We start from the raw sequence: 20344 nt of genomic DNA, 5'->3' as shown, positions 1-20344 counted from the left end.
AGGTAGATAACAAGGGTTAATAAGGTAACTAGGATACTTGCCTTTCTTAGCTGAAGCTTAGTCTCTTAGAGTAGGAGTATTATGCTGGAAGTGTGTAAAACATTGGTTAGGCCACAGCAACTGTTTCATGTACAGTTCTGGAATCCACATTATAGGTGGGAAGTGATAGCACAAGAGAGGGTGCAGACAAGATTTACCATAATGCTGCTTGGACTGGAAAGTTTCAGTTATTAGGAGAGTTTGGACAGACCATGGTTATTTTCCTTAGATCAGAGGAGATTGAAAGGACACATGTGCATGCTGCATATAAAATTATAAGATGCATAGATAGGTCAGACAGAAAGAAAGCTTTCTCCTTGCTGGAGGGATAAATGAATCAGAGGAGATTGAAAGGACACATGTGCATGCCACATATAAAATTATAAGGAGCATAGATAGGTCAGACAGAAAGAAACTTTCTCCTTGCTGGAGGGATAAATGACTGATGGCATAGATTTAATGTAATTGGCAGAAGTCTTACATAAGATGTTAGGAAAAAACTTTTTCACTCTGAATCTGGAACTCACTGCATGTCAAGGTGGGAGAGGCAGAAACCCTCTTAGCATTAAGAAAGTATTTGGATGTACACTTGTAATACCAAGGCACACAAGGCTACGGGCAAAGTTCTGGAAAATGTGATTAGAACAGATATGGCGGTTGTTTTTGACCGATGTGGATGTAAAGACCAAAGCGCCCTTTTCTGTGCTCTAGATCTGTACGACTCCAAGGACTTGATTCCTCTTGGAGGATATGGTCTATTTCAATGGTTCAGCTCACTCCCAATGGATCTGCTCTTTCTCAATGGATCAGCTCTCTCCCAATGGGGTAAAAACAATGACTGCAAATGCTGGAAACCAGATTCTGGATTAGTGGTGCTGGAAGAGCACAGCAGTTCAGGCAGCATCCAAGGAGCTTCATCAGGAATAAAGGCAGTGAGCCTGGAGCGTGTAGAGATAAGCTAGAGGAGGGTGGGGGTGGGGAGAAAGTAGCATAGAGTACAATGGGTGAGTGGGGGAGGGGATGAAGGTGATAGGTCAGGGAGGAGAGGGTGGAGTGGATAGGTGGAAAAGGAGATAGGTGGGTAGGACAAGTCCGGACAAGTCATTGAGACAGTGCTGAGCTGGAAGTTTAGAACTAGAGTGAGGAGGGGGAAGGGGAAATGAGGAAACTGTTGAAGTCCACATTGATGCCCTGGGGTTGAGGTGTTCCGAAGCGGAAGATGAGGCGTTCTTCCTCCAGGTGTCTGGTGGTGAGGGAGTGGCGGTGAAGGAGGCCCAGGACCTCCATGTCCTCGGCAGAGTGGGAGGGGGAGTTGAAATGTTGGGCCACGGGGCGGTGTGGTTGATTGGTGCGGGTGTCCCGGAGATGCTCTGCTAGGAGGCGCCCAGTCTCCCCAATGTAGAGGAGACCGCATCGGGAGCAACGGATATAATAAATGATATTAGTGGATGTACAAGTAAAACTTTGATGGATGTGGAAGGCTCCTTTAGGGCCTTGGATAGAGGTGAGGGAGGAGGTGTGGGCACGGGTTTTACAGTTCCTGCGGTGGCAGGGGAAAGTGCCTGGATGGGAGGGTGGGTTGTAGGGGGGCGTGGACCTGACCAGGTATTCACGGAGGGAACGGTCTTTGCGGAAGGCGGAAAGGGGTGGGAAGGGAAATATATCCCTGGTGGTAGGGTCTGTTTGGAGGTGGCAGAAATGTCGGCGGATGATTTGGTTTATGCGAAGGTTGGTAGGGTGGAAGGTGAGCACCAGAGGCGTTCTGTCCTTGTTACGGTTGGAGGGGTGGGGTCTGAGGGCAGAGGTGCGGGATGTAGACAAAATGCTTTGGAGGGCATCTTTAACCACGTGGGAAGGGAAATTGCGGTCTCTAAAGAAGGAGGCCATCTGGTGTGTTCTGTGGTGGAACTGGTCCTCCTGGGAGCAGATCCGGTGGAGGCGGAGGAATTGGGAATACGGGATGGCATTTTTGCAAGAGGTAGGGTGGGAAGAGGTGTAATCCAGGTAGCTGTGGGAGTTGGTGGGTTTGTAAAAAATGTCAGTGTCAAGTCGGTCGTCATTAATGGAGATGGAGAGGTCCAGGAAGTGGAGGGAGGTGTCAGAGATGGTCCAGGTAAATTTAAGGTCAGGGTGGAATGTGTTGGTGAAGTTGATGAATTGCTCAACCTCCTCGCGGGAGCACGAGGTGGTGCCAATGCAGTCATCAATGTAGCGGAGGAAGAGGTGGGGAGTGTGCCGGTGTAATTACGGAAGATCAACTGCTCTACGTAGCCAACATAGAGACAGGCATAGCTGGGGCCCATACATGTGCCCATGGCTACCCCTTTGGTCTGGAGGAAGTGGGAGGATTCAAAGGAGAAATTGTTAAGGGTGAGGACCAGTTCGGCCAAATGAATGAGAGTGTCGATGGAAGGGTACTGTTGGGGACGTCTGGAGAGGAAAAAATGGAGGGCTTGGAGGCCCTGGTCATGGTGGATGGAGATGTAGAGGGATTGGATATCCATGGTGAAGATGAGGTGTTGGGGGCCGGGGAAACGGAAGTCTTGGAGGAGGTGGAGGGCGTGGGTGGTGTCTCGAACGTATGTGGGGAGTTCCTGGACTAGGGGGGATAGGACAGTGTCGAGGTCGGTAGAGATGAGTTCAGTGGGGCAGGAACATGCTGCGACAATGGGTCGGCCAGGGTGGTCAGGCTTGTGGATCTTGGGAAGGAGGTAGAACCGGGCAGTGCAGGGTTCCCGGACTATGGGGTTGGAAGCTGTGGGTGGGAGATCTCCTGAGGTGATGAGGTTCTGCACCGCTGAAGCCAAACATCAACTCGAGGTCACCTCTTCCTACTGCCCCCTCGACCATGACCCCACCCCCCATCACCAAACCATCATCTCCCAGACCATACCTCATCACCTCAGGAGATCTCCCACCCATTAGCCAGACAGTACTTCATTGTCTTTATTCCTGATGAAGGGCTTTTGCCCGAAACGTCGATTTCGCTACTCCTTGGATGCTGCCTGAACTGCTGTGCTCTTCCAGCACCACTAATCCAGAATCTCTCCCAATGGATCAACTCTCTTCCTATTGATCTAATCCTTTAACACAAGAAACACAAACTCCCACTTCTCTGTTCAAACCCACCAATCAGAGGCGTCACGAGGAACAGCCAATCAGAACGAGGCGCTGATCGACCCAATCAAAGCGCCTGGAACGGACCTTCCAGACACGGGGAATCAAACCCAGAAACAAAATCGATTATAGAAAAATCCAAACTCTGAAACTTCCCTGTTGTTGTGCAGACCCCCATTTTAGGATTTTGTTTTTTTTTGGGGTTGATGGGGCGAATGAAATGTAATTCGAAAGATTGTGTTCCGTTCAGTGCTTATTGTGAAGGTAAAAACAGGCCAGACCTGATGAATGGAGCGTGATCCCGATCCCCCCACCCCCGGCTCGTGACCGCAGGCCTCGGCCTCACAGCCGCCACAATGCGAGTCAAGGTGAAGCGATGGAACGCTATCGCTACCTGGTTCTGGGTGGCTAACGACGAGAATTGTGGCATCTGCCGCACGGCGTTTAACGGCTGCTGCCCGGACTGTGAGTACGGGGAATGATAGAGGGATAGAGGAGAGTATGGAGGAAAGGAGGGGGAGGCTGAGCCTCCAAAATAGGAGATTGGAGATCCCCTAATCCCTCCCCAACACCTAACCCCTAAATCCTGTTTACGTTTTTCTGTTTAAATGCTGTGCATATAGTTGAACAGAAGCTAATCCAAGTTCATTTTCAAAATTAAGGTTTTGTCAGATTTAAACAAGATGCGTAATAATCCAAAATGTAATCTGTTATTATATGAAATAGGAACTACACTAAAGGTGTTTTCTGGTCAACAATTTATCCTTTCCGCTATAGTAATTATAAATGGGAAAGAGCTGTAATCTGGTTTAGAAGTGGCCATTTACAAAATGTAATAGAAGTAAGTTTCATTACACTGACTTTCCCGTTAATTGTTTCTCGTGGTGTATATTGAACTGGTACTGTGCTCCGTACTACACTGTTTTCACGCAATGCTGCACCTTAATCATTGCAAACTCCAGCAAGTACATGGGGGTAACCTTATCCTGACTTGGGATTGTAATTTTTTTTCACTGTTTGAACGCACTCGCTTAAGATATCTAGGTATATTTACATCACACCAGCTGCAGTTGATACTACTACAACGTGCATTTATATAGTACCTTTAATAATTGAATGTTTTGAGGTTCTTCAGAGACTTTGTGACTTCATGTCCCATCATTTTTCATAAAGAGCTATTAGATCAGATGGCAAAAAACATTGGTCAAAAGATAGATTTCTAAGGAGCATCATAGAGAAAGAGACCGATGTTTCCGGTGGGCATTTCAGATGTCAGGGCCTGGGCAGTTGAAGACATAGGTGGAGTAATTAAAATTGGGGTGCTTGAGGCCATAATTAAAGCAATATTTTGTAGGGCTGGTAGGGTGTAGATTATGGATTGAGTTGAAAGCAAGGTTGAAAATTTTAAATAAAAACCGAAAGGACATTGAATTCTATAAATTAGAAGCAAAAACAAAAGTTCTGGAAAAGCTCAGAACCCTTCCTGAAAATCTTAGTCACTGTTAGACTGAGCACTACTGTAAATCTCTGAGCACAGATGTGGGAAATGAACTGCAGTTAACGTGAGCTAACTCTGATGAAGAGTCATCTAGACGTGAAACGTTAGCTTGCTGTATCTCCATGGATGTTGTCTGACCTGCTGTGATCTCTAGCATTTGTTGCATTTACACAGTAACTAATCATTGTGCTCAGTTGTATCATCATTCCTAAAAGTTGCAAGATCATAGTTTGAACAGTGCTTAATATAAACCTGGGTGGAAAAATTATGACTGCTCTTGTTGGCTGAACTGCAATAGCTGATAAAATAGAACATACATGGCTGGAATTTCTTTCTGAGCAATGGTAGATATTTAAAATCATGAAAATTAAATTTTAACCTCAGTAATATGAAAGCTGGTTTCATTTTATTGTTCACATTTTCTTACAGTTGAATTTGAACTCCGATATAAACTAAATCGAATTTAAATTTTAGTTAAAACATTTTTGGGCTGCAGCTGCCAAAACAAAGTTATTTTGCATCTTTTGATTCAAATGTTGCTTTCGTAATGGGCATAGACATTTTAATTATTCATGAACTAGTAGCATAACGGAAAAGGGCTGGGAAACATTGCATGAACTGATTATAGAAATGTTTGTGTTTCAGGTAAAGTTCCAGGAGATGACTGCCCATTGGTGTGGGGTCAGTGCTCTCATTGTTTTCATATGCACTGTATCTTGAAATGGCTGAACTCCCAGCAGGTGCAGCAGCATTGTCCTATGTGTCGACAAGAATGGAAATTTAAGGAGTGATAAGCAACTGGACAATTTGAGCCTGTGGATTCCGCACTCAATCAGATTTTGTACATTTTTCATTATGTTGCAACAATGATGCAACAACAAAAAAAGTTAAACAGGCCATTAAAGAAATTCCTGTCAATGGAATATTTTGCTTTTAGTAAGTATGAAAGGAGTTTGATCTACACAAAACAGTTGCACTGTCAAGTGAGCAGACAGATACTATTTAACTTATTGGACTGCTAATAGACTCAAACGTTTTCATAAACATTGCGATGTATTGTTTATTTCTCAAGTTAAGACTGTGCTAATCCATGGAGATCCATTTTTTGTAATTTTGAAGCTATGTAGTTCTTTTTTGCACCTGCTTAAAAAAAAAGTAAGGAAACTGTTCCAATACAACTTTGGCACTATATTTTATCGGAGAAATGATTTATTTTTCTAATTTAAAAATAAATTGATTTGGACTATCTTTATTGGATATGCTAAAACAAAGGACAGATGTATTTAGTTATGAAGTTATTACATTTCTACTGAATTTTGCAGCTTAGAACAAAGCTATTCCAACTCTACGATATGTTCCATCCCCTTTTTTTGGAGGGGAGACTGCAATTGCAGTGGCAACATGCCTGTTGTTGACAGGTAATATATTAACCAATTAATGAGTTACTTATCAGGCATTTGTGAGCAGATTATGATCTTGTCAGCATCATGCAGGATCCTGCTATGCCTGGCAGTAGGAGGTTGAGCCTTTGTTACAAGCGATTCAGAGTAAAGTAATAGCGGAAAACCATCTTATCTCAGCTTTGCTGTTGACTGTGGAATTTGTGGAGATGAATGTTTCTGACTTCCATGATCCTTGTGATGTATACGCAAGATCCCTGATTGTTGATTGTGGCTGCAGTGCTTTCCTGTCCCCTTTGCACCTTGGGCCTCAGCCACACTCCCACTGGTTACAGAGTTAGGGTTGCTGGGCTCCTTCACACTGAGACATACTTTCAGTCCTTTTTTTTAATGATGGAGCAAGAACCGTTTTAACTTGAGTTGATGACCTGAGCAGCTGAAAACCAAATATAATTTCACAGTATGATAATGATCTCCCACTTTTAAGATACAAAATTTGTAACTAGGTTTGACCTCACTTAGTTTTCATGTTTTCCCCGCATGGTATTGATCATGTCAGGTTTTATCTTCTTTTATTGAACTTCATTAGTTAGTTTCTGATTCAAGAGAAAGTAGATTCAAGATAAATAATTTTTCTGGGATTTGCTTTAACCTGGAATTATTGATCATGGGCATAGTTTATAGTTTATCAATTATTTTAGTTCTAACAAATTGTTTGTATCCATCAAATTTCAGACCAAAAGACACAATATCCATATCTATCATTAGGTAAGAATGTTTTTAATTTAGTGACATTCAGTGACCCTTTAGCACTCTCAGTTATTCCATGTACTATTTTAACCCCATTCAGAAATTTCAGTGATGACAGGAACTTTGTATCTGAATTCTAAATTGACTTAGCCCCAACTATTCTCAGCTGCTTCAAAAATGAGCTTCCCTCCATCTTAAAGTCAGAAGTGCAGATGTTCAGCCCTATTTGACTCTTCAAGATACTAAAATTGTGTATGTTCAAATGCAGGTTTGAGTTGACATGGGGAAAGTAACCTTTGTGCATGCAAAAGTGACAGGCAGTAACAGTCTCCAACAAGATTGAAAATTTTGGTTCAAAATTATTTAAATTGGAAAAACTAAATACAATAGAAAAATATTTTGAATTAGCATCTTGTGGTCTCTTAGGATCAATATAAACCTGAAAAATAGTGTGAAATTAAGTCCTAAAACAATTCATGCTGTACTGAAATACCTTAGTTTTATTTTTCTCACCAGTTTTCATTCCACCTCACTTAGTCATAGAGTCAAAATATAATTTCTTTATTTTAGTATCTTCATAGTTTTGACTATAATTTTAGACTATAATGCTAATCAGGTTGAGCATTTGTATGCAGAATGTAACTCATCCTTTTATTTGAAACATTTGCAGGTATAAATGGTGCTGAGAAAATATGAAACTTTAAATAATATTTCAGGCAACATGTGGTGCAACAATAAGCTGGCAGTATTTCCTTTTGCTGGGGTACACTTTGGTCAAGTATAAATGCTTAATCAGGACAACATTTTCTCAATTTGCAATTTTTTTTCAAATATATGCTAATCTCAGCAAGTGTAATTATTGAAAGTAATTTTCCATAGCGTTTTGAAATTATTACATTTAACCATCCCGTTGGAATAGGAAATCAATATTTTGTTCATGCTGATCTTACCATTAGTACTTGAATGCTTGTGTTCCTTCTGCTTAATGTTCAGCCATTTGATTGTTGAGGTATGGCAATACTTCCTCAGTTGAATTCTACAGATCAATTAGTGTTTGTGATGTGCAGTTATTAAAATCTTTACTAAAGAAATCATCGGGTTTGTCTGCTGGATCTGCTTAAAAAAACCTGGTTGAGCTTCATGTTGCAGTCCATCTATGGGATCATGTGAGTCGGCTTGTATTTGTCCAAGTATGTTGTCTGCAGCTGCATTAGTTCCAAAATTTGTTTCCTGTCCGGTTTCGGAGCATCTCCTTGTGGCTGAAGACAAACTTTGAGTGAATGATCCAAATGTCATCAAGTCATACAGCACAGAAATAAGCCCTTTGGCCAAACCTGTCCATGTCATCCAAGTTTCCTGAACTAAACTAGTCCCATTTTCCTACTTTGGCCTATATCTCTCTAAACCTTTCCGATTCATTTACCTGTCCAAATGTCTTTTAAGTGTTATAATTGTACCTGTCTCTACCATATCCTCTGGCAGCTCGTTCTATGTACCCACCACCCTCTGAGTAAAATTGTTGCCCCTCACGCCCTTTTAAATCTTTTTTTCTCTAACCTAAACCTGTGCCATCAAGTTTTGGACTTCCCTACCTTAGAGAAATGATCATGGTATTTACCTTACTGATGCCCTTCATTGTTTTATAAACCTCTATAAAGTCACTCCTCAGCCTCCAACACTCCAGGGAAAAAGGTCCCAGCCTATCGTGCCTCACCATATAACCCAAACCTCCCAGTCTCGTTAACATTCTGTAATATTTTTTGGGAGAAAGTGAGGACTGCAGATGGTGGAGACTAGAGTTGAAGTGTGGTGTTGGAAAAGCGCAGCAGGCCAGGCAGCATTCGAGGAGCAGGAGAATCAACTTTTCGGGCATAAGCCCTTCAGGAATGAAGCTGGTGTGCCAAGTGGGCTGAGATAAAAGGTGGGGTGGAGCGGAGGGGTTCTGGGAATACGATAGGTGGAAAGAGGTGAGGGTGATAGGCCGGATGGAGGGGGGGGGGTAGGGTCGGAGAAGTCGGGAAGAAGATTGCAGGTCAAGAGGGCGGTGCTGAATCCGGGGGTTGGGACGAAGATAAGGTGGGGGGAGGGGAAATGAGGAAGCTGGAGAAATCTACATTCATCCCATGTGGCTCCTCACCCTCACATCTTTCCACCTATTGTATTCCCAGCACCCCTCTTCTCCCCCTCTTTCCCCCCCTCACCTTTTATCTCAGCCCACTTGACACACCAGCCTCATTCCTGAAGACGGGCTCATGTCTGGAGCGTTGATTCTCCTGCTACTCAGATGCTGCCTGGCCTGCTGCGCTTTTCCAGCATCACACTCTCTGTAATATTTTTTGCACCTGTGGCATCCTTCCTATTATCAGGGTGACCAGAATTGTACACAGTACTTACCAATGTCTTCTACAGCTTTAACTTGACATCTGTACTCAGTGTTGTGACTGATGAAAGTCAGTATGCCAAATGCCTTCTTAGCTGCCCTATCTGTAATGCCACTTTGAAGGAATTATATACCTGTACCCCTAGGACGCTGTTCAGTCGCACACCCCTAGCTTGTCTTGCCAAAATGCAACACCTTGCATTTATGCGAATTAAATGCCATCTGCCATTCCTCAGTCTACTGATCCAGTTGATCAAAATTCCATTGTACTCATAGATAACCTTCTTCACAGTCCACTCTACCACCAATTTTGTGTAAACTGCAAGCTTTCTAATTATGCCTCCTATATTCTCATCCAAATTGTTTACATAAATGATGAACAACAGTGGACACAGCACTGATCCTAGTGGCACACTGTTCGTCATAGCACTGAAGAAATCATAAAGAATAAGAAAATGGCAGAAATGTTGATCAAAGTTTTGTTTTTCTTTGAGTAGGATAGATCAAGGGGAATCAATAGAAGTGTATTTGTAGATTTCTAGAAAGCATTTGCTACAGTGCCATACAAAAGAACTTATGGAGTTGAAAGATTGATTAACAGGAAGCAGAGAAGAAAGATTAACATTACACTTAAGTTGGCAGACTAACTGCTGGAGAGATCACAGAGATCAGTGCTGGGTACTTTGCTCTCAATAATATTAATGACTTGGCCAAACGTTCTGAGAATAATATATTTAATATTTCTGATGACGCAAAATCAGGCAGGCATGTAAACTGCCACAAAATGATTCCAAAGATCAGGTTAGTCAGGTGGTAAACAAAACAGCTAATAGAATATAACATGGGGGTGTGCTCAGGTATTCATTTTGGTTCTAAGGTTAGGGATGGTGCATTCAGGTGTAAATTATTTTCTAATGGTGTGAGAAGTAATAATTACTAATGATTCTACAAGTGCTGCAGTGTCATTCCTTCATATATGCTAGAATTTCTTTTAGTAAACCTTCTTAAAATACATAAGAACAAAAGGGTAACTAGGGTGCATATAGGGCCCCTCAAGGATCAGCAAGGCTGCCTTTGTGTGGAGCTGCAGGAGATGGGGGAGATACTAAACAAGTATTTTGCGTCAGTATTTACTGTGAAAAAGGACATGGAAGATATAGAATGTAGGGAAATAGATGGTGACATCTTGACAAATGTCCATATTACAGAGGAGCGGCACGGTGGCACAGTGGTTAGCACTGCTGCCTCGCAGCGCCAGAGATCCGGGTTCAATTCCCGCCTCAGGCGACTGACTGTGTGGAGTTTGCACGTTCTCCCCGTGTCTGCGTGGGTTTCCTCCGGGTGCTCCGGTTTCCTCCCACAGTCCAAAGATGTGCAGGTCAGGTGAATTGGCCATGCTAAATTGCCCGTAGTGTTGGGTAAGGGGTAAATGTAGGGGTATGGGTGGGTTACGCTTCGGCGGGTCGGTGTGGACTTGTTGGGCCGAAGGGCCTGTTTCCACACTGTAAAGTAATCTAAAGTAATCTAAATCTAATCTAAAGGAGGAAGTGCTGGATGTCTTGAAATGCATAAAAGTGGATAAATCCCCAGGACCTGATCAGGTGTACCCTCAATCTCTATGGGAAGCTATAGAAGTGATTGCTGGGCCACTTGCTGTGATATTTGTATTATTGATAGTCACAGGCAAGGTGCCGGAAGACTGGAGGTTGGCTAGCGTGGTGCCACTGTTTAAGAAAGGTGGTATGGACAAGTCAGGCTCACCGGTCTGTAGTTCCCTGATGTCGGTGGTGTGAGGTGTTGGAGGGAATCCTGAGGGGCAGGATGTACATGTATTTGCAAAGGCAAGAACTGATTAGGGATAGTCAATACTTTGTGCGTGGGAAATAATGAGTCAAAAACTTGAGTTTTTTTGAAGAAGTAACAAAGAGGCTTTTTGAGGGCAGAGCAGTAGACGTGATCCATAAGGACTTCAGTAAGGCGTTCGACAAGGTTCCCCATGGCAGCCTGGTTAGCAAGGTTAGATCTCATGGAATACAGGGAGAACTAACCATTTGGATACCGAACTTACTCTAAGGTAGAAGACAGAGGTGGTGGAGGATTGTTTTTCAGACTGGAGGCATGTGACCAGTGGAGTGCCACAAGGATTGGTGCTGGGTCCAATATTTTTCATCATTTATATAAATGATTTGGATGTGAGCATAAGAGGTATAGTTAGTATGTCTGGATCCTCTAAAGGTAGAGGTGTAGTGGACAAAGAAGAAGGTTACCTCAGATTACAACGGGATCTTGATCAGATGGGCCAATGGCCTGAGAAGTGGCAGATGGAGTTTAATTTGGATAAATGCCAGGTGCTACAGTTTGGGAAAGCAAATCTTAGCAGGACTTATACGCTTAATGGTAAGGTCCTAGGGAGTGTTGCTGAACGAAGAGACCTTGGCGTGCAGGTTCATAACTCTTGAAAGTGGAGTCGCCCATAGATAGGATAGTGAAGAAGGCGTTTGGTATGCATTCCTTTATTGGTCAGAGTATTGAGTACAAGAGTTGGGAGGTCTTGTAACGTCTGTATAGGACATTGGTTAGGCCACTTTTGGAATACTGCATGTGTTTCTGGTCTCCATCCTATCAGAAAGATGTCGTGAAACTTGAAAGAGTTCAGAAAAGATTTACAAGGATGTTGCCAGGGTTGGAGAATTTGAGCAATAGGGAGAGGTTGAATAGGCTAGGGCTGTTTTCCTTGGAGTGTCGGAGGCTCAGGGGTGACCTTATAGAAGTTTATAAAATCATGAGGGGTATGGATAGGATAAATAGACAAAGTCTTTTCCCTGAGGTGGGGGAGTCCAGAACTAGAGGGCATAGGTTTAGGGTGAGGGGGGAAAGATATAAAAGAGACCTAAGGGGCAACTTTTTCATGCAGAGGGTAGTGTGTGTATGGCATGAGCTGCCAGAGGAAGTGGTGGAGGCTAGTACAACTGCAACATTTAAAAGGCATCTAGATGGGTATATGAATAGGAAGGGTTTGGAGGGATATGGGCTGGGTGCTGGCAGGTGGGACTAGATTGGGTTGGGATATCTGGTCGGCATTGACAGGTTGGACTGAAGGGTCTGTTTCCGTGCTGTACATTTCTGACTCTGACTTTAATTTTCTTATAACCCCATCTAGCTTTCCTGATAATTATTTCATGTTCTGAAAAAAATTTACATGAGTTGTACTTCCTGGTTTAGCCACTGTGTTTCTGAAGTCTGATTATGTGCACCACTTTACCTGTTTATTGCCATGCTGTCAGATATCTGTAAAGCGATCAGGTGTTCAATGAGAACATATCTTCACGCAGAAGTCAGAAACAAATTTCGTCAGCAAAGTGAACAATCAGCATTATTCCTTTACCGTTACCAGCAAAGTCTGGGCCATTTTTTAATGTGGGGGCGCATGCAATGGTTTTCATAGAAGCTCTGAGAATTTTGTACGCTGCTGTGCCCAAAATAGTAGAACCCTATACTACAGCAAGACCAACTACATTCTTCCAATGCAGACACACAGGGTGGAAAGGGGAGAAAATTCCAGGGTTTTTTTGTTCTGGCATAATTGAATTAGCATGTTATACATCTACAGCACAGAAAAAAGGCCCTTTGGTCCATAGAGTCTGCAATGATCAAAAACAACCACCTAACTATTTTAATCCCATTTTCCGGCATTTAACCCATAACCTTGTATGTTTTAGAATAGCAGGTGTACACATCTTAAATGTTCTCTGGGTTTCTGCCCCCAGTACCCTTAAAGGCAATTCCAGATTCCCACCAACCTCTGGGTCGAAAGATTTTTCTTCACATCCCTCTAAATGTCCTGCTCCTTACCTTCATTTCTGCTGACTGGACATTGATTCACAAGAAGAGTTTTTTTTAGAATCAACACTTTGTGGTTGGTGCCACACGGCTGTTAAAGACTCGTGAGTGAGTCATGTTGAAGGGACCTAACACCTATTTTTGGCATCATACCAGCTAAATATCATTGGAAAGGCAATAGAAGGGCTTGCAAATCAACAAAACTGAAAAATTCTCATCAGCTGTGGCCCAGAAAAATAATGTTTCTCAGAAGTGAAATTTAAGCAGTTGGAAGCACAGGAAAAAATTACAAATCAGATCTGAAATCAATACAAAAATACTGGCTCCACAGTGCACTTCAGAAAAAAAAATCATGCCAACATAAATACCCCAGTGACACCAATATATGCTTGTGTCCAAATTTTTACCTGATTTATCCCTTCTTGCATTCAGTGCCAGATAAATTCACTAGTGCCAGATAAATTCACATTGTAACAAATTGACAGATACAGCTAAAGCCCAAACAGTGTATAATTAATATGGCTGAAGAGTAAGTAAATACTGAATGTAAAACTACTTAAAAAGATCCCATAGTGTTGATAGAGGATTAGCTAATGAATAGATTACAGAAAGTTTGGATAAGGAGGACATATTCAGAATGGCTATGTGTAAATCGTGGAACGCCCACAGAATTCAGTGCTGGGATTACAATTTACAAATATATATGAAAGACTTAAATAAGGAAAACTGCACTTACTATCACCAAATTTGCATAGATGCTTATTGAAAATCTAATGGGAGACAAAGATAGAAATTCAAGAAAGAAAAATCTAGAGTTGGAATGCCATAAAAGGGAGCTGGAAATTGGAAGCAATGTAGTATATAATAATAAAAGTGAAAGGAGGAAGCACCAAAATAGTCATTTTTATAGAAGAAGAGGATGGCAGAGAGAAGCATAAGTCAGACTGTGCTCGACATACTTGTTGAAAAGTCAGGCAGAGCTTGTTCTATATAGGCTCACATTTTGTCTAGAGGAACTCAGTGGAATTAAAGAGATTTCTGAAATTGGAAAGAAACACACAGGTGGAGGTGAGTGGACATTTGTTGGCCTGGGTACAGGTCAAAGGAAAAGGTGAGAACCTAGAAAACATACATGTGACAAATAGAAATAGAAATGGTTGATTTTTAATTCAGTTTATCTTGTAATTGTAGTAAGTTTTTACCTGCTCCTTTGACCAAGTTGTTTATTTAATAATTTACAAATTGGAGTCCAATGATACAGTGATAGCCTCTTATTTTAATAAGAAGTCCCGATCAGGAAAGCCCTGTATCCCTATTGCTAAGAGTAATTAGAATAAGAGGAATCCTGAAAGGATCAGTCTTTTTCGATTTTTATCAACCCGGGATAGGAAATGCTACTCGTGCCTCACAAGGACGGTTTTAGATACCCTGGGTCTTGTGCACCAGCACTAAGTTTACAGCTACTTGCCAACACTTTACATCTGCTTGCAATTTTTAATACATATTTCCAAGCCCAGTCTTTATGTACAATTTTTCATGTACATATTTCAATATAATGAAAGACAAATAGAAACAGAGTTGATTATGAACAGGGATGACTATTTGGTTTTTGAAATATGGCCTAACAACAATATTTTCTGTATGTAAAGGAGACAAATTAGTTTACTTAAATTATTTAACTGACAGAAATTGGATAATGCATCTCTGAGATACAAAAATATTTATCACTTTTTAGGGATGTCCATTATTCAACTTATATATTTAAACAATTTCAAGGTGTTACATATTTGATCTTTTGGAAACAATTGGATGATGATTTATAATGGTACATCTTAGATTACGGTCCATTCAGTTCTCACCTTCAAATATTTACAGTATTGTTCACAATATCACAGTGGTTCAAGCAAATCTAACATGTCACTTGAAACATCTCGAGTATTTAAATAATATAATGACTGTTTCATACGAAAGAAAATGGACTCCTGCAGAGGTTTTAGTGCATGCAAGCATGCAGCTGTATAAAAAGCAAACATTTTAAATAGATATTGTACATATAAATAAATACACAACATTCCAATTAATAGTGAAACAACAGATGGCAGCATAAGTATTTGGCTATAAGTAATATTAAGACAAATACTAAAATGGCTCTCACTTATGATGCACAAAGCTAATTCATATAACCAAATTGCTACTGCATGCATTCACAGGTGTCAAATTGTTTTATCATTGCAACTGTATCCCATTGACAACTTTTGTTTCTATAAATCTTCCTTAAACATGGAAAAAAAATCTTAAGACTTTACAAAGTATGGAAAAAAGGAATGATGTTTCTGTTTTTTTAAAATTACTATTTTTTGAGATGTGGGTGCCACTGATCAGGGCAATATTTGTGGTAATTGTAGTAAGTTTTAACCTGCTCCTTTGACCAGGTTGTTTATTTAATAATTTACAAATTGGAGTCCAATGATACAGTGATAGCCTGACTCTTATTTTAATAAGATGTCCCGATCAGGAAAGCCCTGTATCCCTATTGCTAAAAGTAATTAGAATAAGAGGAATCCTGAAAGGATCAGTCTTTTTCAATTTTTATCAACCCGGGATAGGAAATGCTACTCTTGCCTCACAAGGACGGTTTTAGATACCCTGGGCCTTGTGCACCAGCACTAAGCTTACAGCTACTTGCCAACACTTTCCATCTGCTTGCAATTTTTAATACATATTACCAAGCTCCTTCATTTCCCTTGAGAAAATGATTGTGAGCTGCCTTCTTGCAGGAGCCCGTTTGCTAATTGCAATAAAATATCCTATGTAATATCTTTACAAATATCTTTCTATAACTTTAATCATTATCATAGAAATTAATTGGAAATATTCCCACCACCACAACTGCTTGTTTCTATATAAATATTCAAACATTTTGAGTAGACTGCTTTTATTCAAATAAATTGTTTCTTAGTCAGCATTCACAGAATAACTGTACCCCACAAATGAAGTAAGTGCTTTTATTTTTGTTCAATACCCAATAAGAGTGTTCCTCTTTTTTTTTTTTCCTCTCAAAGCTACTATGATTCCCAACCAGTAGAAGAGAGGGAATGGCAGGAGCTGCACAAAGAAAGCACACTCAAAATAGATTATTGACGTTTATATTTAATAGAAACATGTGTTTCCAGTGGTATGCATGAAAATTTAACACAATCCTTTTCTGAAAGCATACCAAAGATAATTTATTTCTATACCCATGTATTAAGAAGGGATAGTTCACTCGCTACTTAATAATCCTTCAGCTATGCTTGCGCCCAATCCTTGGACAAACACATTAGAGTGGGTCTTCAATCCAGACAATTTTCTTTTGTTCATCCTTTACTGCAGCTTTGACTAAGTTGACAAGTGAATCAAGATCACTCCAGCCATCGGCAATGCTGTTGTACAGGCATGGCAATGTGTCCAAGCAAGACTCTTCCCTTCGAGAACACTGCAATAGTAAATCCTCTGTCACTCCATATTTCTGCAAGATCTTCCTAAACAAATCAAGAATACATCAATGTATCTTTTGCCACAACAGAACTGAATCCTGAAAGATGAAGAACTGCATAAAAACCTCAAACCTCAGTCACAAAGGATGTAATGACATAAGTCAAAGTGGTTGCCTTGGACAGTATCAAATAAATAGTACTGTTATGAATTGGGAGTCCGGTTTGGAGTACAATCATATTAATTCAATGTTTTTAATATGAAAACCATTCCAAGACATTTCACTATGGAAATTGATGTGGGGCAAATGTTAAGCCATGGATGAGTGATTAGGATTAGTGTTGAGTATATTTATAATAGTGGCGAGAGATGTAGATTAGAAAGATGAACGTTCTAGATGAATGGGATTTAGTACAGGACAGAAAACGAGCAGCTGGAATTTATGGAGGGGACAAACCTTCTCAACCACTTGCTAGTGCTCCCCCATTGCAGATGTCATTGCCACGCAGGGTCAGTTCACTTAATGTGTTATCAAAATGTGACTCAATGTGCAGACCCTGTGAACAATACAGGAGAAAGTGAGGACTGCAGATGCTGGAGATCAGAGCTGAAAATGTGTTGCTGGAAAAGCGCAGCAGGTCAGGCAGCATCCAAGGAACAGGAGAATCGACATTTCGGGCATAAGCCCTTCTTCAGATTCCTGAAGAAGGGCTTATGCCCGAAGTGTTGATTCTCCTGTTCCTTGGATGCTGCCTGACCTGCTGCGCTTTTCCAGCAACACATTTTCAGCTGTGAACAGTACAGCCTGTCGCAACATCTTGGCACACCAAGAACCAGCTATATTCCTAACCAACATGTTTCCATGTAATTGTAAAACTTGCCATCTACCTGAAAATGTAATATTACTGAAGAATATTTCTTGTTCAATAGTGTTGATGGGCTGCATGATTTCCACATATTTGTATGCAACCAGCTTGAGGTGCTGAATGAGCTCCTCTTTAACTGTGGAAATGTGCATTGCCAGGCAGTGCTGTTACATGGATGACTAGTTTGTAAAGCACAGTGATGCCAACAGTGAGAGTTCAATTCCCATATTGGTTGAGGTTACAATGAAGGACTTTCCTTCTCAACCTCTCCCCGGAAGCATGGTGAGTCTTAAGTTAAACCACCAACAGTCATCTCTCTCTCTATTGAGAGAGAAGCCTATGGTGACTTTACCTATACTTAAGTCTGTTCTATGCACAAGACTCCTGTAAAAAAAAAAATCTAGTCTGATTAATTATCACCCATTCATCAGCAAATTTGTGTAAGTAGTCGTAAACTGTATCCCTTATCGTTCTTTATTCTGGCAAAAAAAAAGGACGAGAGGATTTCTAGTATACCGAAGCATAAGCAATCATTCCTGATAAAGGGCTTAGGCCCGAAATATCAACTCTCCTGCACCTCGGATGCTGCCTGACCTGCATTGCTTTTCCAGCGCCATACTTTTCACCTCTGACTCTACAGATCTTTAGTCCTCACTTTCTCCCATATGTGATCATTGTCACACTTTGAAGCAGTAACAAGATTGTAATGATTTCATACAAGCAAGGATGCAGATTGGTACCAGGGATTCTATCATTAGATTAGATTCCCTCAGTGTGGAAACAGGCCATTCGGCCTAACCAGTCCACACCGACTCTCCGAAGAGTAACCTACCCAGACCCATTTCCCTCTGACTAATGCACCTAACCCATGGCAATTTACCATGGCTAATCACCTAACCCGCACATCTTTGGACTGTGGGAGAAAACTGGAGCAAACCCACACAGACACGGGGAGAATGTGCAAACTCCACAAAGCCCGAGGCTGGAATTGAGCCTGGGAGCCTGGTGCTGTGAGGCAGCAGTGCTAATCACTGAGCCACCATGCTGTAATGCCCTAGAATTCAAAATCTTTCCCAGAACTATCTTTTTGACCAGAATTTCAGATACTTTCTTGAAACCCTTCCACCATCATCAATTAACTTGGTCAACTAACAGTGTAATTAGTCTTCAATAAGTTACAGAGTAAATTAATTAAATATCAAACATTTAATGAACGTCTTAACTTACAATGCTATTGGAACATTCCAACAGGTGCCTTCTCATCAACTAAAGGTTATTTTGGGCTGCAAAACTTTGCATGCCCAAAACATTTTTCATTCAATATAAGTTTACTAAAATCAAAAGACTTGTACACAAACTGCACGTATGTTAATAAACTTGCCTGTACAAATGTGGCTCCTTTATTTGCAATTTCCCTGTCGAAAGATTTAAAGCAGCTGATGAATAGGGAACTTTAGAGATCTGGCTATTGGCAAACAAGAGGAAAGGTTGCAACTAATCAAGAAGAAACTATAATAAAAGATCATATCTGTTCCTTCCTTACATCTGCACTCGGTGTCATTTGAAAAACAAAAAAATGGGTGTGCACAAAGTTGCAGTGTATTTGATGTGCATACAGACTCAGGAAATGACATTTGCTCACACATGGTACTATTTTGTAACTTTTTGGTTGTGAAGCCACAGTTGAGAATGGTTAAAGGAAGTAATCATGCTGTATGCAGTTGTCAGTAATATTTAATGTTAGTGCACTCTGGTTGACACAATTTGCATCAGGACAATGACTTCTGACAATCTTACAAAAAGTTAAAGTCCAACTCAGTTCCAAGGAAGAGTCATATGGGATTCCAGATATCTTGACTTTGTTTAGGTCTCGAGAGACCGTCATGACTAAGTTCATTCAAGGATGCTCCAATGCACCTGCCTAATGATTGGCTTCCTAACAGGAACAAAAATATTCACATAGTTCAAGTGTTCTCAAAATTTCTACATCCCTTTTGAAATATGTTTCCTGGTTATTGCATCAGCATGATAGCATATAAAAAAAATGAGTTTGTCCTGACCATTTTTAATTGATTTAAATTATTGTTTTTCTTAAAGGATAATTATTTTTCTTAAAGGTGTAAAATTTGATACATTACTGATGAATGAGATGTTAAAGGACATATTTAATTATTTGTGAAAATGTTTAGTGGGTATGAATATAAGAATTTTTAAGTAGAGTACTTGCCCATTTCATATGGTGGGAGAGCAATTTTCTCCCAGTTATACTGCTGAAACGGACTTTCATGAATTGGTAACAATAAAGGAACCAGAGTCAGCAGTTCAGTGATAGGGAACCTCTGTAGTGATGCATCTCTCCTGCTATCTGAATTAACCAGGCACTAATAAGAAAGTGCCTTCTCTCCAGCTTCCACATCTGCATGTTACATTCAAATGCCCTAATTTGCATTGAGTCAAATGTAAATGAATGGATTATTTTGAAAACTTTCCTATAATATAAATTTACATATATCTGTGTTACATACAGTGTCATTGCCCATAACTGGAACCTCTCATGCTGTATGTATGTTAAAGAACTGCTTACTGTTGTTGTACAAATTATTCCTTTAAAATATGGGGCAGTCCCTCAATCAGTTAGATGCCCTTTCATCTAACAGCATGTGAGAAAAAAACTTACGTGTGCCTTGCTATAAAGTCAGAGACTGACTGCTCAAGCCTTTCCAGGTAGACTTGATTATTTCTGATGAAGGGCTTTTGCCCGAAACGTTGATTTTTCTGCTCTTTGGATGCTGCCTGACCTGCTGTGCTTTTCCAGCACCACTCTAATTCAGACTTGATTATTTGTCAGAGAAAAACTACTTTGCATTTCTGAGTAGAGGTTGAAATTATCTGTTCTACTAATGATACCTGTCCCCAGAAGTGCAATGACCAATTTTTTTAGACTGAAAACAAAAATTGCTGGAGATCACTAGAGGATCAG

At 40.8% G+C, this 20344-nt stretch overlaps 2 protein-coding genes across 11 annotated transcripts in view; one reads left to right on the top strand and one right to left on the bottom strand.

The window, feature by feature from the left end:
- The first annotated feature begins 3306 nt into the window (after window positions 1-3306).
- LOC122562183 (anaphase-promoting complex subunit 11) overlaps window positions 3307-20344 on the top strand; it is a 141017-nt gene continuing 123979 nt past the window's right edge. For 4 of the 6 annotated variants that reach the window (XM_088000626.1, XM_088000625.1, XM_088000627.1 and 1 more), the window contains exon 1: window positions 5444-5590. In XM_088000626.1, the coding sequence (XP_087856752.1) occupies window positions 5521-5590 (70 nt within the window). In that variant the 5' untranslated portion in view covers window positions 5444-5520. Of the gene's footprint in view, window positions 3622-5299; window positions 7896-20344 lie in introns of those variants that run through there. The other 2 variants (XR_015761419.1, XM_043714819.2) reach the window with 2 other exon arrangements.
- Window positions 16155-20344, bottom strand: part of LOC122562182 (caspase recruitment domain-containing protein 14) — a 68558-nt gene continuing 64368 nt past the window's right edge. For all 5 annotated transcript variants that reach the window (XM_043714809.2, XM_088000623.1, XM_088000624.1 and 2 more), the window contains one exon: window positions 16155-16545. In XM_043714809.2, the coding sequence (XP_043570744.1) occupies window positions 16344-16545 (202 nt within the window). In that variant the 3' untranslated portion in view covers window positions 16155-16343. The remainder of the gene's footprint in view (window positions 16546-20344) is intronic.

The sequence above is a fragment of the Chiloscyllium plagiosum genome, unplaced genomic scaffold (genome assembly GCF_037043375.1).
Source record: "Chiloscyllium plagiosum isolate Xiang-an unplaced genomic scaffold, Cpla_swu_hap1 HiC_scaffold_25, whole genome shotgun sequence".
NCBI lineage: Eukaryota > Metazoa > Chordata > Chondrichthyes > Orectolobiformes > Hemiscylliidae > Chiloscyllium > Chiloscyllium plagiosum.
This window is presented reverse-complemented; position numbering and strand designations above follow the sequence as displayed.